Raw genomic sequence first — 18,610 nt, 5'->3', positions numbered from 1 at the left:
GTAACGTCGATTCCTCCATAGAAGACCTGTTTCACATTAACTGCTAATGTATTTGGGATATGCATCGCTTGAGGCTTTAACCACATCTAAAATCATTTTGTATTTTATTAGTGTATTGGAAGAGTTTGAAATAGATTAAATAGATTGAAATTTAGTTTCAAATGTTGCACAAGATATGTGCAACGTTTATGGATATTTAAATTTTCTGTATTTCCATCTATCTGTACACCATTCAGTACTTTTTAAGCATGCCGAAGATGAGGGAGATGAGAAATCCGTTTCAATATGGACTTTTATCATAAGCACAATGTTGCACGTTTCAACAGTGATTTCCAACATGCACAATTCCTGTTTATTTTCAAAGGGATATATTTTTAAGCCTAAAAAGAGCTAACATTAAATTTCCGTATTAACCCGCACCCCACTCACATGCTTTTCTCTCGCTATCTGTTAATTTTTTAATGCTGTTTTCTCAGCAATCGTGATATTCATATTCCTCAGTAACCGTTCGTGTTCTATAGTTTTAGTTTTGTATTGTTTTTACTCAAGTAAATACCACGATTAAGGTCAGGTACAGACAATAGGGTCACCTCCACGTCTTACACTAACATATTTTTCCATGATTCATTTTGGTTATGAATGTGTAAGCCAAACATTTCTTTCTGTCGTATTGCTACGTATACACAGATGGAATTTTCCGATACTGTAACAGCATTCAGTGTGTTGTTATTGATATTGCGTTATCAGTTGCTATTACATTGCATGTTAAGATCTAAATGTTATAAGAAATTATTAATACACAAAGATTGTAATATTTTTTTTTATCTCGTGGATAAACAGAAAAAGAATTTGGCTGTAAAAATAAAGAAAAATTAATTTCTTGATTTACACTCTTTACATTTTCAATTATCTTTTTATATACTGAAATTGTTTATTTTAATTTATATGATTAATAACCAACTTAATATTGATTAATAAAGAATATGTTATTTACGAATAACATGAGAGAAAGTAAAGAAAATAAAGTATAGATAAGACAAAAGCAAGAAGCGTTATCTAACTAAATCTTTTAAAAAATGTTTACATTGAAGGAATATTTTTCTTAATATTCTTTTCTTGTACAAGATTAAAATAATGATACATCTATCCAATCTCCTGCTTTTATACATTAAGTGTACATGCACTTCACACTTTACGGTTTCACCCTTAAACTAATGGACACTCCACGTTTTATAAGGTTTCGTCTCTTTTTTTTTTTTTCTCATCTTTTTTGTTGTGTTATCACTTAACACGTTGGTTTACGTTGTAACAACACGACTGGTTTATTATTCTGCATGATATACCGCAAATTGTAGTACCACCGTGCTGTGTGTTTAAAGCAAAATGAAAGATTCGTTATTTCTTATTGCAAGTTGTTTTTCCCCACTTCATTTTCAGGAATTGAAAGTTATTTAATTTCTCTCATTTCTACGACTTATTTATCACCACTACTACGTTATCACATAGATCTATGATTGATCAAACACTATGCTATTATTTTTTTAACAATTTCTTTTCTCAGTAATTCAGATGTGATTTTTTTTATCCAGTAGTTATAGAGACACTGAAGTTAAAAAATAACAGCACATCTTGAAAAAGCTCTCATATTGATGGCAACTTGTATACATCTTCAGAAAGGAAAGAATATTGAGTTTTTAATAGATTGCATATACTACTAGTTCTTGCAAAAGAACACATAACTAGAATCTTATGTGTCCACTGTACTTTATTGTAATTTTGAATTGAGTTATAAAATATTTTATTACATAGTTACATGCGTATCATTGATTCTGTATAACTCGTTTGATCAGCATTTGCAAAAAAAAAAAAAAAAAAACTTCGTTTGACTGGCCAGAAAACCCACCCAACCTATCCATTATTTCAAGCTTTCTATCGAAATCGACGTTTCTTATCTTAGTATTTTATAAGTGAATTATTGATTGATCTCCTCCTCAGGTTTGTTTCCCGAACTGCTTCATCTCGGATTAACTACATTCTTGTAAGCTCAGACAGGTTCTACCTTGATTTCACGTCCCATTAGCCAGCTGTGAGACAAAAGTTTTCATCTTTGTAACCGAGATTTCTCTTCTTTTGGGGCGTTCCCGCTCAGTAGAGGTTTCGTTACACGAGTGTTTCTTTCATGCCAGTTAGCTTGGATGACCTTATCTTTCCAAGTGATATTCACCTCTCCTTGGTGTGTCATCAAAACTGTATATAATTTGTTTTACCAGTCCACGTTATAATACCCATGCCTGATTCATGCAATAGGATGTACTGTGGAAAACAAGAGTACATTAACTATCAAACAACATTCTTCTCACTAACATATTTGTGAACTTAACCTTATCTTTTAGTGTGGCATCAGCTTAACCAACAATATTCATACATTAGTCCATCATTAAGGTTTGTTTTCATCATCATCATTATCTTTTATTATTAGTAACAGTAGTGGTGGTGAGCTGGCAGAATTGTCACCATGCTGAACAAAATGCTTAGCAACATTTCACCTGTCTTTACATTCTAAGCTGAAATGCTGCCAAGGTTGACGTTGCCTTTCATCCTTTCAGAGTTGATTGTAGTAAGTACTAGTTGAGCATGGGGATGGGGAGTCGATCAAATTGACTATTCCTGCTTCTGCAAACTTTCAGGCCTTGTTCCTTTAGTAGAAAGGATTATCTTGGCAAACATAGGATTCTTCTGTAATGTACATTGGAAGTCAAGGCACATATTGCTGCAATACTAACCTGTAAAATTAAATGCCTTTTTAACTGCAGTGGTCTTATAAAGGTTGCTGCTAAGCTCTGGTTTCATGACATTAAAAAGTTGAGAGATAAATCTCTTCTAGGATGGGATACTACCTTATCTCAAATAACATGTCCAGATGATCCCTATTATATATTAGCAATAGCTAAGTGAACAGAGCACTTTAGAATGAAGTGCTTTTTTCAGAAGCTAAATGAAACACCAGCAGTGAATATAAATTCACATTGCTCTGAAGAAAGAATTTTGGTGACCTTCATAGTTTTCTCAATTGTACTATGAACTGTAATACATTTTTAAAAAAAAGTGCTACTATTAGTTTTTCTTTTCTGCTTCTACTGATCACTATGAAAGTGGTTTAATGTGCTTGGAAAGTTGTACAAAGTGAAGGTGTTTGGTTTAAATATTGATCTCTTTCAACTTACTGAAAAGCTATTTTGTGCAGGAGACGGCATAATCAATCTGAATGTATCCTAGTACAGTATAGCACTCATTTTGTTAATGAAAAGCAACGATGAATCTTGTGTGGATTTTGAACTCAGAAACATGAAGTATAAAACTAACTACAGTAATACAAGACTTGATGTAAGAATTAAAAATATTGTTGAAGTTATTTTACATGTTGCTCTATATAATTCTTCCCTTTCTCATATTTAACAAGCAAATAAATATGTATAAATTCAACAGTATATTATTAACAATATCTTTTCATATTTATTTTACTATTTTCCTGGAAAGAGAAGTCATTTTAGTTAGTTCAAATAGTTTATTCTTAATCAGTATCATCACATTACTTTTAATTTTATTTTCAGACTCTACTAACATGTGGTCGGCATCCCTTTCAAAGTTGCATAAGTTTCCATCTTTACGTATAGTGAGTCAACGATATTTTGGCGACAAAAGAAGGGTTCTAGCTATTCGTAGAGAAGATGTTAATGTTTGGGAAAGAAGAGCCCCCCTGTCTCCAGCACATGTAAAACAACTTGTGAAAGATGGTATCAAAGTCATTGTACAACCTTCAAATCGTAGGGCGTACAGTATGATGGTAAGTTCTCAATGTTTATAGTGACTACATATTCTTTGTATAGCTATGAAATCAGCAAAAAAGGGCTAGTTTCCTTTTCAAAGCCAAAAACGCCCAATTATCCTTGAACAAAGCTAACTGTATACACAGCTTAAATGTACCTTACACTAGAATATAGTTTTGAAACCTAGAACAGTGCACCCCCAATCACTTCACAACAACCTCCAGTTTTGACAGCATGTCTTCCATTACACCTTGGGGTTTACTCTGTATGCATCAAATGCTTTAATCTCTCTCTCTCTCCCTCTCATTCACTCACTCAGGATATTTGCTGATCTTTTGGAATTACAGTGTGTCCTATTCTCAAGAAAGACAACTCCCTGACCATGCCAACTATCATCCTATTACACTCACTACTCAAAAGTAACGGAAACAGCCGTTAATAATGGTGTTTTCTAGCTTTTGTGTTGCATACTCCCAGGGTTTTGATTTATTCTCCATTCTCTTCTTTCTACACATCAGTAACCTACTTAGTATCACATCCAACAACATCCATTTTTATGCAGATGACATGACCCTTCATTCTTCCCTAACTTTCCCCAGCCATGCATCATTGATTGTGTCAAACCTCCATAAACAGAGTCCTGAAAAGCAGCTTTCATTTGGGCCATGCCAATGTCTCTTTCAATGGCAATAAAATGCATGAGCACCACTCATATCAAAAAGACATTATCACACCACATTCCCTTCAACTATGAGTAGTACACAAATGGAACTCCTGCAGTCACTCCAAATATTAGGCATTGCTATTACCAAAGATCTTTCCTAATGAAAGCACCTTAACCCTTTAGCATTTAAACCGGCCATATCAGGCTCAAATATTCTACCTGTTTTATGTCCATATCAGCTGGATCTGGACTCTCACACTATTTTACAATGTCATTCTAAAAAATAATCAATCATATCATCAAAATTTCAAAGCAATGAGATAATGCATAATGAATTCCAAACAACGTGAATAAATAAGCAATACATTTGACAAAATAATCTGAATGCTAAAGGGTTAACATAGCTAGGTCTACATCCCAAAGATTGACCCTTCTCTTCTAAATCAGAAAATACTTCAGACCTCCCACCCTCCCAACAGTTACTGACACTCTACAAAGTATAGTCCACATAAGAGTATTTTCCCTACATCTGGGATGCTGTTGTTGCATCACACATAGCCATCCTAGACTGTATCCCAACTGATTGCCATAAACTCACTTAGAGACACTCCAACCTCTAGTAAGTAGACTTTCTGTCTCCTCTCTACTTGACTAATAATAACCTCTGTTCCCTAGAGCTGGCTATTCTTGTGCTACATCCACTCAAACACTCACACTGCCACTCAAACACCTCACCTCCTGTTGTATCCCCCCTCTCCCAGTTCTACACTAACAGCTACACCTAGTACTTTCTCCTCAAAACCTTGGTCCTGCAATATTGACTTGCCATAGTTTAAGTAGAATGTTAATGACATCAATCTCATTGGTCCTGAGGGATCTGCAGATGTCATGTTCACTGCCCTTCTAGATCCAGCAATGCACAAAAAATGCCTTTACTCATTACATATTCTACATTGAATTGTATTCTAAAGATAGTCATCATCATGAGAAGTAGCCTTCATTATACAACAGTAAGACAAGGATGGAGTTTCTATAATATTCCTTGACTAACTAGAAAAGTAGCCAAATCTCTCTCAAAACACAACCTCCCCATTGCCAGACATGATTTTACAGAATATTAGAAATGAATGACACCACATATATGATAGCAAACTATCACATGATGTCAAGACAAGGTGACACAAACATATTCTCTTTATCTCTCCCCCTCCTCCCCACACAATCATAATGGATGTCTTACATTTTCTGTCTACCAAATCCACTTACAAGGCTTTGGTTTACCTGCAGCTATGGTAGGAGATACTTCTGTAAGATGCAATGCATCTGCCCCACCATATTCACCATTCACTTCACTCACTTCTATCTTCATCCCTACCATTTGTCATTCTCCTTTCACTCTCTTACAAACTTCCCTAACCAACTATCTTTGATTCTGTATCTCTATTCTATTTTTATTCATCTCATGTTTTGAGAGTATGTCCTGACACCTCTTCTCCACCATCCTTTCTCTCTTTCCTATTGGAGTAGCTATGTATCTCCTCTACAGCAAGGCACCAGTTTCTGTCCCTCTTAACCTCTCAGCACTGCACAAAGCCCTCTCTTTCAATATTGTAACCCCACTCTGTTAAGGGGTCTTGTTTTGCAACTAATATAGTGACCTCACTAATGCTGGTACTGTGGAAAAAAAAAACCATCAAGTACACTCTGTAAAGTAGTTGGCATTAGGAAGGACATTATGCTGTTGAAACCATGCCAAAGCATGCATTGGAGCTCAATGCAAGTCCTTTGGCTCATCAGATTCTGTTGAACATATCCAGTATGAAATACAGACGTTAAATGATGGTGACGATAAGGATTCACAATATTATCCTTATTTTGCCATGAACTGGAATATAAAGAACATGAGCTACCCACCTCTCTTTTTGTTTGTTTGTATATGTGTGTTTTGATCCATCTGTGTGTGCATGTGCATTTCACAATAGCTTTGTGATTAAAGCACTAGAGTTGTGAATTTAGGCCACAGTGCTTGAATGACATTGTAGATGTTACGTTCTTTCATTAAGAATAACATCTAATATTAATGCTATTTTTTTATGTAATGTGTGCTAGTACCAAGCATCACAGCAATCACTCTTTGATCACATTGTTAAGATTAGATTTAAAATTGTGATTAATGAATAACATTTTAATCTACATACACTCCATGTTACAGGAAAATACATGCATTCCTTAATTCATTTATGCAATTATGCAACATCAAATATTTGTTTGTTTGTTTTTAGGAATATGTACAGGTTGGTGCTGATTACCAAGAAGAAATCAATGAGGCTAGCTTGATTCTTGGTGTGAAACAAATTCCAATAGATTTACTTTTGCCAGATAAGACATATGCTTTCTTCTCACATACTATCAAAGCTCAGGAAGAAAATATGCCTCTCTTGGATGCTCTTTTAGAAAAGGTAAGTTTTTTAAATAGCAACTTTAAGAACTCGAATGTTTAACCCTTCAGCATTTAAACCAGCTATATCCGGCAAAATATTCCACTTGTTTTATGCTCAAACTGGCCAGATCTGGCCTCTCACACCAACCCTACAATATCATTCTAGAAATTAACAGTTACCTCATCAAAATCTCATAGCTACATGAAAATGCATGATTAATTAATTCAAAATAATATGAATAAATAAGCACTACTTTTGATAGAATAATGTGATTGCTAAAGGGTTAAATAATTATTTACTCCCCAAATTGAAAAAACATTACCTTCTATTTGAAGCAAATGAATTAATTATCATTTCATATAAAAGCAGAATTAATTCATCATTTGTCTCCATTGTAAATATAATTCCATCTGTAAATATAATTCTTATTGCTCATAAAAGTGCTTCTATCAATTGGTTAAACCATTCATCTTTCTCTAAAATAAAGCTTTTTCTACTTGCAAGGGATTACAGTTTTAAAGAAAGACCAGTAACCCATAAAGTCATAGGGATGTCTCTATTATTTTATATTATACTTTTAATTATTTCTTTTAGATAAATTTCCATTTTCTTTTTAATTTCTAGAATATTCGTCTCATTGATTATGAAAGAATACTAGACAGTAAAGGTCAAAGGTTGGTTGCCTTTGGAAAATATGCTGGTGTATCTGGAATGATAAATATTCTCCATGGACTAGGGTTGCGTCTTCTCGCTCTTGGACACCAAACTCCATTTATGGTAATTACTCAAGGAAAATCATTTTCTAGCTTCATCTTTTGTTCTGTACTAACACAAGTCACTGTTTATGAATATTTGAATACAAACATTTTAAAATTAATGTCAAACTGGTTACTCCTGCTGCCAGTCAAATAGAATGTCCAGTGAACATAAATAAGATGATGAAGATATAACAGAATGAAATTTAAGATAGTTATCTAACAGAGAGTTTGCTATTCCTGCTTGAGATCAGTCACATAATGTTCTATTTGAAATACATGCTCTCAAAGCAAAATTTACCTTCATTGATGTTGCTCTCATCATATTTTTTCTATAACATTTGCAAGCTCCATGTTTATTCTGGCACTTTTTATTCTGAGTTCAATTCCCAGCAAAATCAACTTTGTCCATTTTTCTGGAATGTGGACTGGCAGAAACAGCATGAGAGATGCCAAGCTGTGTTTGTTCTCGTTCTTTGCATTCTGAGTTTAAAACTCTCTGTGACCTACTTGGGTGTTAGACAATCCATTGCCTAGTTTAACACCATCAGTTGTCCCTTGGGTGCCTATAGTAGCATCCAGTTTATTGCAAGCATTTGGATCAGGTCTCTGGTTTGAAGATACCTTTCTTTGTCAGAGACTGTGCAAAGGGTGATAGGTACTTCTCTTCTGTTCTGACTAAAAGATATACAAAAAACAAGCAAACAAAAAAAATACACATACTATTTTGGTATTAAGATACCTTTGAACAGTTGTCTTACATTAACAGTGGTAAAACAGACAACCTACTCCCTGACGCTCAAGAAAGACTTTAACATTAATAACCTTAGAAATCATATTAGTTCAAATGTGCTGAAGAAAATTTGGTGTTTTCAACAGTTTTTAAATGCTTAATATTTAGACATGGAAAGTGTTACTATTGTTGCAAGTTAATACTAACAACGAGCATTAGAAGTCCAACTTGTGTTAAGAGATGTGAAAGGCTATTGCCGTCCAACATGTGCTTGTATGCAATCTCTTTCTTCATGTACCATACCTTCAGATGTTCTTGATTGGCCACCATGCCAAAGTCTGAAGATCCAGGATTTTTCTTGGGAAAGATGCAATAGTGGTTTTCTGTCAATTTTTACTGGTTAATTTACAGTTGACTTTGCTAGTCTCCTACTCTTCCAAGCTTAAGCTTTAGGCATAGGACCTATTTGGACCTTAAGCAAGGATGCTTGTTATATTAGGGCATGTCTACACAGTGGTGGGCCTATATGACAAATACCTAAGGGCCAGCCCTTTTCCAAGGCTTTAGCCACTGGCCCATCTGCTGTTTGACCTTAACTGGAGCTCTTGGCAGGTATTATAATCCCTGGCCAGAGCCAACCTGGGAATCGTGGTAACTGGCAACTAAGAAGTAACTTCATATTCTTCAAAACACACTCCTCTTTATCAGATTCAGATTTTTGTCTTGCCCAGGGCATGCATGGGAATAACTTATGTAAACCTTATTTCTTTTACATATACCAACAGATTTTTCCTGTTGAAGAGTTTAGACATTTTCTAACTTGAATATATGTAACTATCAATGCAGAAGAAAGATATGAGAATGTTTGTTTGCAAGAGAGCCAAAAAGATAGGGTGCACCAGGGGATTGGTCTATGTGTGTAGGGAGCAGTTCCCCAAGTAAGGATGCATGATATGAATCGATGATGTGTATGTGTGTGTGTGTGTATGTGTATATATATATATATATGGGGATGAAAAAAATCCAATTTTTCACTGGCTCCACAGTCAAATACCCAATTTTGCAGAGAAAAAAGCTTTGCAAATTACATGGGTAAATATTAAATTATAAAAGTAATAGAAAATGGTGATGTATAACAATTGGCAATTCAAAAGTTAAAATTCAAAATTTATTAGCATAATAGGACCCGATAAAGAGGAGTGTGTTTTGAAGAATATGAAGTTACTTCTTAGTTGCCTGTTGTCTCGATCCCCAGGTTGGCTGTGACCAGGGATTATAATACCTGCCAAGAGCTCCAGTTAGGGTCAAACAGCAGTGGAGGTATGCTGTAACTGAGAAGACCCGGCAAATAAAATGAGTCCACAGCTGTAACCTACACCAGTGTCGCATAACCAACCCACTCAAAAGTACTTTGGATCCTAGGGCGACATGCCGTGCTTGACGAGACCTATTGAGTCAAATACATCAACATCAGCAATATCAAAATCAAATCAAATGGAAATTGTAGTTGTGAGCCCCGTGCCGGAAGCATGTAAAAAGCACCATCTGAACGTGGCCGATGCCTGTGCCGCTTTGACTGGCTTCTGTGCCGGTGGCACATAAAAAGTACCATCCAATCATAGTCAATGCCAGCTCCTCTGGCCCCTGTGCTGGTGGTATGTAAAAAGCACCCACTACACTCTTGGAGTGGTTGGTGTCAGGAAGGGCATCCAGCTGTAGAAACACTGCCAACATGGAAAACGGATGTTAAACGATGATGGTGGTGGTTATGAGTATTATTATTATTATTATTATTATAATAATACAATATAATAAATATTAAATATAAATCGCATACAAATGTTTCATTTCTCGGCCATAATAAAATTATAAAAATTCAGTTTTTTGACTAAGAATCTCCTGAGTAATTTCTTAGGTGTATTAGGATTCACATATCCAATAAGACTGAATTCAAATCTATTTGTTTACAAGTGTGAAATTATATATGCATATATCTATACATATATGTACATACCTACGTCTATATGTATACATACATGCATATATGGGTACAGGACATCACAAAAAAACGTTTAACACAATGAGAAATGAAAACAGAAAACAAACTTTTTTTTGAACAATGAAAAAAAACAGAGACGAGACATGCAACATAAAGAGAAAATTGTTTTCGAAATTCCCATTGTTGAAGTATTTTCATTGATAAAAAAACGCCATTTCTAGACAGATTTTCACCCTTCCTCTGTCCTTAGAAAAAATTATTTGCCCTAGGTGGGATTGAATATGCAGGTCTATGACTGAAAGCATCCAACTATAATCATCTTATTTTTCTTAAGCTATTCTTGTATCTAAAGTTATAGTATCCAAGGTAGTATGAGGGTTCACCTTTTTGATAATCGAGGCATGTGGATTAACCCTTTGGCATTTAAACTGGCCATATCTGGCCAAAATATTCCACTTGTTTCTATGTTGAAACTGACCAAATCCAGACTCATACCTACCCTACAATGTTATTCTACATTAAACAATCACACCATTGAAATCTCAGAGATATGAGATAATGCATGATTGATTCAAAATAATGTGAATAAATAAGCATTGCGTTTGATAGAATAATCTGAACACTAAATGGTTAAGGGAAATTTGGCTGCTATTTCTTATAGATCTTTCAACAACATTATAATGAACTGTAGCTTGAAGATAATGTTTGTTAAGGAAAGGTACGTAATGTTACTTCAAAGAAAACTATACAGTATTAATAAGATCTTTTGTATGTTAATATTTACACTGCAATTAGTTTAACTCTGAAAGGAAAACAGCTTATCAATATATGCTGGATTGAGATAGATAGAGCGAGAAAGATAACCTACAAATGTCATGACCTTTCAGTCCAAAATAAATTACAGTTAGAAGTCATTGAATTAAGAAAATATTCTATTTATGATTTCCTATGTAAAGTATTCTTTCGTAGTTTTCTGAAAGGAAATGTTTTTAAGTGAATAGTATGATTTTTAGAAGTTGAATACATATATATGTGTGTGTGTGTGTGAGTGTAGTCAAACCTGTGACTGTACAGATAGGAAGCTTGCTTCTCACACATCCTGTTCTAGGTGTGGCACCTAGACACTTTTTCCAAGTGTCTCCTATTATGGCCACAGGTCAGCTGAAACCATGTGAACGAATTGAAAGAAATCCATTGTGTGTGTGTGTCTTTGAGTGTGTGATCATGTGTCTCCTTGTCTCAGCATGTGATAGTTGTAGGGAGCTCCTCTATGCTAATGACCTTGCTCTAATAGCTGAGTCACTGCCAGAACAGGAGACAAAGTTTAGGGTAGAGAAGCAAGGTCTAGAATCGAAGGGCCTTAGGGTTAACCTAGCCAAAACCAAAGTCTTAGTAAGTATGAAGGCTGTCAAATCACAACCCCCACTTCAGGTAGATGGCCCTGCTCAATCTGTAGAAATGGTGTGGGTAGAAACTCCATACAGTGTACCCAGTGTAAGCTATGGACACATAAAAGGTGCAGCAATATCAAAAGAAGGTTAACTGGGAAAATAGTTTTTGTGTGAGGCAGATAGACTAGGGCAATAAACACTGAAGATGTACCGTAAACAGATTCCATCACATGCCAGGGGAAGAACACTCCTGATGTGTCTGGTGATATGATATGCTTGAGAAGACTTGTTGAGTCAAGTAAAACCAATATCGCAGCTGGAGCTAGTGCTCTTTGACTGGTTCCTATGCTGATGGCACGTAAAAAGCACCATCCGAACGTGGTCGATGCCAGGTCCACCTGACTGGCTCCTGTGCCAGTGGCACGTAAAAAGCACCAACCAATTGTGACCAATGCCAGTACCCCCGACTGGCTCCTGTGCCAGTGGCATGTGAAAAAGCACCATCCGAATGTATTTGTTGCCAGGTTTGCCTTACTGGCTCCTGTGCTGGTGGCATGTAAAAAGCACCCACTACACTCTCGGCGTGGTTGGCATTAGGAAGGGCATCCAGCTGTAGAAACTCTGCCTGACCAGATTGGCGCCTGGTGCAGCCGCTGGCTCTCCAGACCTCAGTCAAACCATGCAACCCATGCCAGCATGGAAAACAGACGTTAATTTATGATGATGATTGTCTAAGCAATGTCTATTTTCTGTGAAAAACATGTCTAGCTAAGGGGAAATATTATCTTGCTTGGTAACAGTTGTGGGCTAATGAAAAGAATCTGATTGTAGAAATTCTGCCTCAGTGAATTCCATTTAGTTGATGAAAGCATATGAGCGTGGACACACACACACCATCATCATCATCATCATCATTTTATGTCTTTTTTTTCGTCTGGTATGGATTGCACAGTTTGACTGGGTCCAACAGATCAGAGAACATCTTGTTCCAATGTTTCAGTTTTGGCATGGTTTCTACCATTGGATGCTCTTCTTAAAGCCAGCTACTTTGTAGGGCATTCTGAGTGTTTCTTACATGCCACCACTACTAGTGAGGTTGCCTTGTAACTTACAAGAATAAAAAAGACCATCCCACCTCTGCAATTGAAAGGGTTAATAATAGAAGAGATGATCACTAGATGAAGTGTTGAGAATTTAACCCTTTAGCATTTTAACCAGCCATATTTGGTCAAAGTAATCTACCTGTTTCATCTTCAAACTGGTCAGATCTGGCCTCTCACACTTACCCCACAATATTATTCTAAAAATAAACAATCACATCATTGAAATCTCAGAGCTACATTAGCATGGCTAATTTTTATCAATGTGAATAAATAAGAATTACATTTACAGAAATCTGACTGTTAAAGGATTAAAGTATGGTGGAAGGTGAAAGTTTGTTGTTGTGTTAGGAAAAGGAGTAATAAAAGGGAAAGAGGAAGAGAAATCTCAGTGGTCTTTAGTTGGTGAAAGTTAAAGAGTGAAAAGCAGGATGGCAGTGTGGGTTGAGTAAGTGGAGATCCAAGGCTACCCAGCATTATTTATGGGTGTTTGGGGTGGGTAGAATGATGCCAGAAAGAAAAAAATGATGGTCAGGTCAAAGCATATACTTAAGATAATATGTCCAAGAATGTAAGAGAATGTGTGGTGACAAGAATCAAGAAGTGGAGTAATGGTTGCAAGAGTTGGGGAGAGAATGGTTACAAAAAGAGGATGGAAGTGGTCATATATATCTGCATGACACATTGGGTATTTATTTTGAGATGCTCTGTGTTTCTTTCAATTACTTTAAATATAACAAAGAATTTTGTAAAATAACTTAGTTATCATTCAGCGAGTGTTAGGAACATAAATTGGGACTAAGATTTGGTGGAAGATTTTATTCAAAACTTATGAAAACAAGACATAAGCCAGATCCAGTTTCAGCCGGGTTCGTAACAAAAGGGTTAAATGGCAGCCATTTTCAGCTTCACACACCTGTGCTCTTTCCAAAACTTGTACTATAACACTCTCAAGAGTTTCACACCCCACTTCTCTGATTTCTCTATTGATGTTCTCCACTAGGGTCTCCAGTTTGTTATTCTTCCAGGTATCCCCACAAGAAAAAATCCAGGCTAGTCAAGTCTGGGGAACATGAAGGTCATTCAAAGCAGACCTCACACATGGTTCCAGCAAGATGGAGCAACTGCTCGTACTGCAAGAGAAACAATGCAGTCGCTATGGCAGTGCCTTGGAGAGAGAATAATCTGCTACAGCAATGTCAATTGGCCTTCACGTTCTCCAGACTTGACTAGCCCAAATTTTTTCTTGTGGGGATACCTGAAAGAGACGGTTTACATCAACATGACATTTGAGGGAATCTATTTTTGTACGTTACTGGTGTATAATGTACCCACGCATCTGTCACATGTAAAAACTACTTTCTTTGTTAGTCTTCCAGTGATACTGCTGCACCTCCTATGTGTCCATATCTAGTACCTTATGGAGTTTCTCCTGGCACCATTTCTACATATTGAGCAAAGGCATCTTGAAGGGATCTTCGATTTGTTCGTTTTCCTACTTATCAATACTTTTATCTTTGTTAAATTAACTCTAGGCCCTTTGATTCCAGTCTGTGCTTCCATACCTGAAATTTCTTCTCTAGTTCTGATAGTGGGTGGATGGTCCTCTTTCTTCACCCAGAGGGAATTGTCATGAACTAAGATTTACTTTCTGGTGTTCATAATGATTCTGACATTGAGATCACTTATACCCCTCAGGAGGGGTTTCAATATAGAAAAGTAAAAGTCTATGATGTCAAACTGTGAATCTGCAGGCTGATTTATTCTTGATACTGCAGAACCAGTCAATCACAGTTGCACTGGAATCCCATTGAATCAACTCTGTAGCTCTTCTAATGTCCAAGTTGATAGTATCAAAAATGCGTTTACTAACAATACCTATCTCACTTTTAGAGGGGTTGATCAGCCTGCATTTAGGGTTGGAGAGGAAATTAAGTTTATGGTCCTTAAGTGTAAATGGGGGTGAGCAGCTGTTCACACGATCCTCTACATCAAGGTGGATAGCTAACTTTTTTGCCTCTATCTTTATGTCATTGAATGTGGTGGTGCAAGTTTTTTGTATGTCTTGGTAATCATATTTGTGAAGATTCTTGCATTTGTGGGAATGCTTGTTTCATAAATGTTCTTTGTTTTGTCTGCAAGGTTATGTGCATTAGGCAATTGCTTAATTTTTGCCATGTAATCATTTAAAGATTTGATCACTATGGGTGAATGCCTTTCCAGTCACCAACCTTCACCTGTTTCCAAGCAAAGTAATATTTCCCTATGGCTTGACATCTTTACAGAAGATTGGAATTGAGTGACACTGCTTGTATGACGATGATGCTCATTTACAAATATAGCATGATGTGAAGACAAGAGGATATAAGCACACACACATGGAAGTTGATGGAAATCTGTGTGTGTGTGTGTGTGAATATGCATGAAGGATGCTTACAATCCTTGTTGATATTATTATTGATCACTCAAATCCATGCAGGCATAGGTTTGACATTAAATGAACAAATATATTTGTATATATAGAGCAAATGAAATAATGGTTATTGCTATCTTTCTTGGTCTTTAGTTCTTTTTTGAATGGATAAGTTAATGGAGCTTGTGAAACAGAAATGAAAAAAAATATGTTAACCCTTTTGATCCTAATCCACCTGAGACTACCTATGGTTCTCTGATATTAATTTTCTATTTTAAAGTTATCCAAGATTTTGGCAATATGCAGTGCTTGAGAAGACTTGCAAAGCCAAGTGAAATCGTAGTTCTGACCGATGCTGGTGTCACGTAACTGGCACATGTGCTGGTGGCACATAAATAGCATCCATTACACTCTGAGTGGTTGATGTTAGGAAGGGCATTCAGCCCTCAAAACCATGCCAAATCAGATTGAAATCTGGTGCAGCCCTCCAGCTTACCAGTTTCAGTCAAACCATCTAACCCATGCCAACATGGAAAGCAGACTCTAAATGATGATGAAATTAAAACCATCTATCAAAGTTCCTTGTTAATTTCTGCTAGCTTAATAATGACTAACAAAGTTATTTTTAAAATCTTTGATATTTTCAAAATTAACTGAGATAAAGACAGTGTATTTTAACAGAAATGTGGAAGCAAAAGGGTTAATGAATGTAATTTGTATTCAAATTATAACATTAGTAAAAAGCTAAAGTGAGGTATATCAGTTGTTGTGTGGCCCCGTGAGAACTATCGTGTAATTTAAACCATTCCATCTGTGACTACCACATTTTTTTCTCAGACATACTGTGTCTAAGATTGCATTATCCATTGTGATCTTCAGTTGTTGTTATATCAAACTAATCAAGCATATGTATAGTCAAACATTTGTCATGACCATCCTACCTTTTTCTTAGGCATTACATTTTTAGGACTACATTATCCACTATGTACTTCCTTTCTTTCTTCAAGGCAAGTAGAGTATGATATGAAAGTGCTATTTCAAGCAGGTCAGATAGTTACACAGAGGCTTCCTCATTAGCTCATTTAGGGAATGTAAAATGAGACATTAGATATTCATTTTTAAAGATACAAGCAACAACCTTATCAATGTAGACCAGCACTAATTTTCCTTGAATTTGAGTGATTAAATTTCATTTAATGTTCTCCTTTGTGTATCGTTTTGCAGTTTTGAATGACAAAATAGTGCAATGAAAGCTTGAGAGACACAAAATTTATCAAATAATACTAATTGCATAATAGCCAATTGCATGACTTCATGTGATCAGAGGTACCTATGAATGGGAGTGGGTAGGAATCGGATTTGAAATCTCTGTGCCCCAATAAATATAAAACTATAATTGTGTACTTGAATCTGAGTCACAGACTGAGTTCACTATAGGTTCTCTACTATTCTGTGCTCATTAATAAATAAATGATACGCAAAAAAATTTTCAGTTTTTGATTCTGTAAGTATTTGTGGATAAACTTAGCCATTCAGACTTTTGGAGGTGGAAGTAGGGCTTTGAAATGTATACAGGACAAGCTTAAAAGCTGCCCTATTGGATGGCTTTTAAGCTAAGTAACTAATCCCAAATGGGAAGATTTGCAAACAGATCTCAGACTTGTTTTGGAGAATTTGTTACAATTGCTTCCTCCAGAGTCATATTCCAAAGATGATCATATTCATCGCTAAAAATCATGTAAAAAAATATCGTTGAAAACAGTCACAGTAACGAAAACGTAGGAATCCAAAATTTCAGGATTGCAGGTCTGGATTCGGTCTGGAATGTTTTTTATTTACTCAAAGAGTCAGCCTGATTCCAAAATGGTATAAGTTGGGCTACGGCCTCTAGGAGTAAAGTTGAAAAGTGTGACACACTGACGTTCATTTATTATATTAGATATGTTTAATTTTAGGGAAACTGTATTTTAATTAAAATCATCATCATCATCATCGTTTAATGTCCACTTCCCATGCTAGCATGGGTTGGACGATTTGACTGAGGACTGGTGAACCAGATGGCTACACCAGGCTCCAATCTGATTTGGCAGAGTTTCTACAGCTGGATGCCCTTCCTAACGTCAACCACTCCGAGAGTGTAGTGGGTGATATATATATATGTATGTATGTATTAAAGCTAAAAATAAAAGGAAAATGATAGTGTTTAGTAGTTGGGTCATTATGCTGGCCACAGGAATTGCTGTTCAGGAAAGTTGTACATCATCTCCCTCTTTCTCTCACATACCCACTCTCTCTCTCCTATTGCCACCATCAACACTACTACTTTTAATGAAACATCATCAAATCTTCTTAAATTTCTCTGTCTCTCTTTCTCTCCCTCTCTTATTCTTTCTTTCTCTCTCTCTCTCTCTCTCTTCACCACCACCCTCACCATCTCTATGCCCGCTATTACTCTCACCCCAGCATGATGAAGTGTCATTGAATAGTAAGAGAAGGGGTCAAAGTGTGACACACTGACACACAGAAATTAGTTTTCTCATTTATTATATTAGAAGTGTGTTGAGCTTGTTTCAAGTAACTTATATATCTTCACTTGTGATAAATTTTCTGGTGTCTTTTGAAAGTGATCAGTATCTTTTTGATGTATGGCAGATACATTAGACTATGCATATATTCCTAGTAGCTTAAGTCAGTAATCTGCTTGTTATTGTTGAAATCATTTCTGATCATCTATGAATTTAATGTCCACAAGAGAAGCTTGGTCATAACACAGTCTCATTTCCTTTTTTCTTGAAATATAGTGTCTTATACTAATATAAGAAATTTATTTTACTACTAATTTAGAAATTACTACCAGTTGTAGTTTTGATTGATATTTTTGTGACAATATTAATAATACAGATTTGAGTGGATCTAGTCTTCAAAGCTAGCTGGTATAAGCAATAGACATGTTTCAAACTCATTTTACCTCATTAGCAAAGTATATTCTACTCAGCAAAACTAAAAGTGATCAAGAAATAAAATGTAGTGATGTTGAACATGATAAATATCCATAACATAGCTGAGGCGAAGTTACTAAAACAGTGCAGTCTCACATTGGTAATATACTATGTTATGGAATATAGTAATATAATAAGTTTTTAAGACATATTGTATCGAGCAGTGACTTTCTCAATTTTGTTGGTGGTGTGCATAATATGGGTGATTCCCTCTAATTCAATATACATAAGAATAGCCTGGGCAAAGTTTCAGAGAGCTCTTACCTCTACTGGTGATAAAGGGCCTCT

At 35.8% G+C, this 18,610-nt stretch overlaps 1 protein-coding gene across 9 annotated transcripts in view; it reads left to right on the top strand.

Moving 5' to 3' along the window:
• The window catches only part of LOC106869155 (alpha-aminoadipic semialdehyde synthase, mitochondrial), a 150,589-nt gene that overhangs the window by 70,560 nt on the left and 61,419 nt on the right, over positions 1 to 18,610 (top strand). For 4 of the 9 annotated variants that reach the window (XM_089351553.1, XM_014914763.3, XM_014914765.3 and 1 more), the window contains exons 2-4: positions 3,612 to 3,844; positions 6,774 to 6,950; positions 7,557 to 7,709. In XM_089351553.1, coding sequence (XP_089207679.1) covers positions 3,623 to 3,844; positions 6,774 to 6,950; positions 7,557 to 7,709 — 552 coding nt within the window. In that variant the 5' untranslated portion in view covers positions 3,612 to 3,622. The other 5 variants (XM_089351536.1, XM_089351557.1, XM_014914764.3 and 2 more) reach the window with 5 other exon arrangements.

Source organism: Octopus bimaculoides, chromosome 1, assembly GCF_046866305.1.
Source record: "Octopus bimaculoides isolate indiv1 chromosome 1, ASM4686630v1, whole genome shotgun sequence".
NCBI classification, from domain to species: Eukaryota; Metazoa; Mollusca; class Cephalopoda; order Octopoda; family Octopodidae; genus Octopus; species Octopus bimaculoides.
Note: the sequence above shows the minus strand (reverse complement) of the source record. Positions and strands in the feature narration are given on the sequence as shown.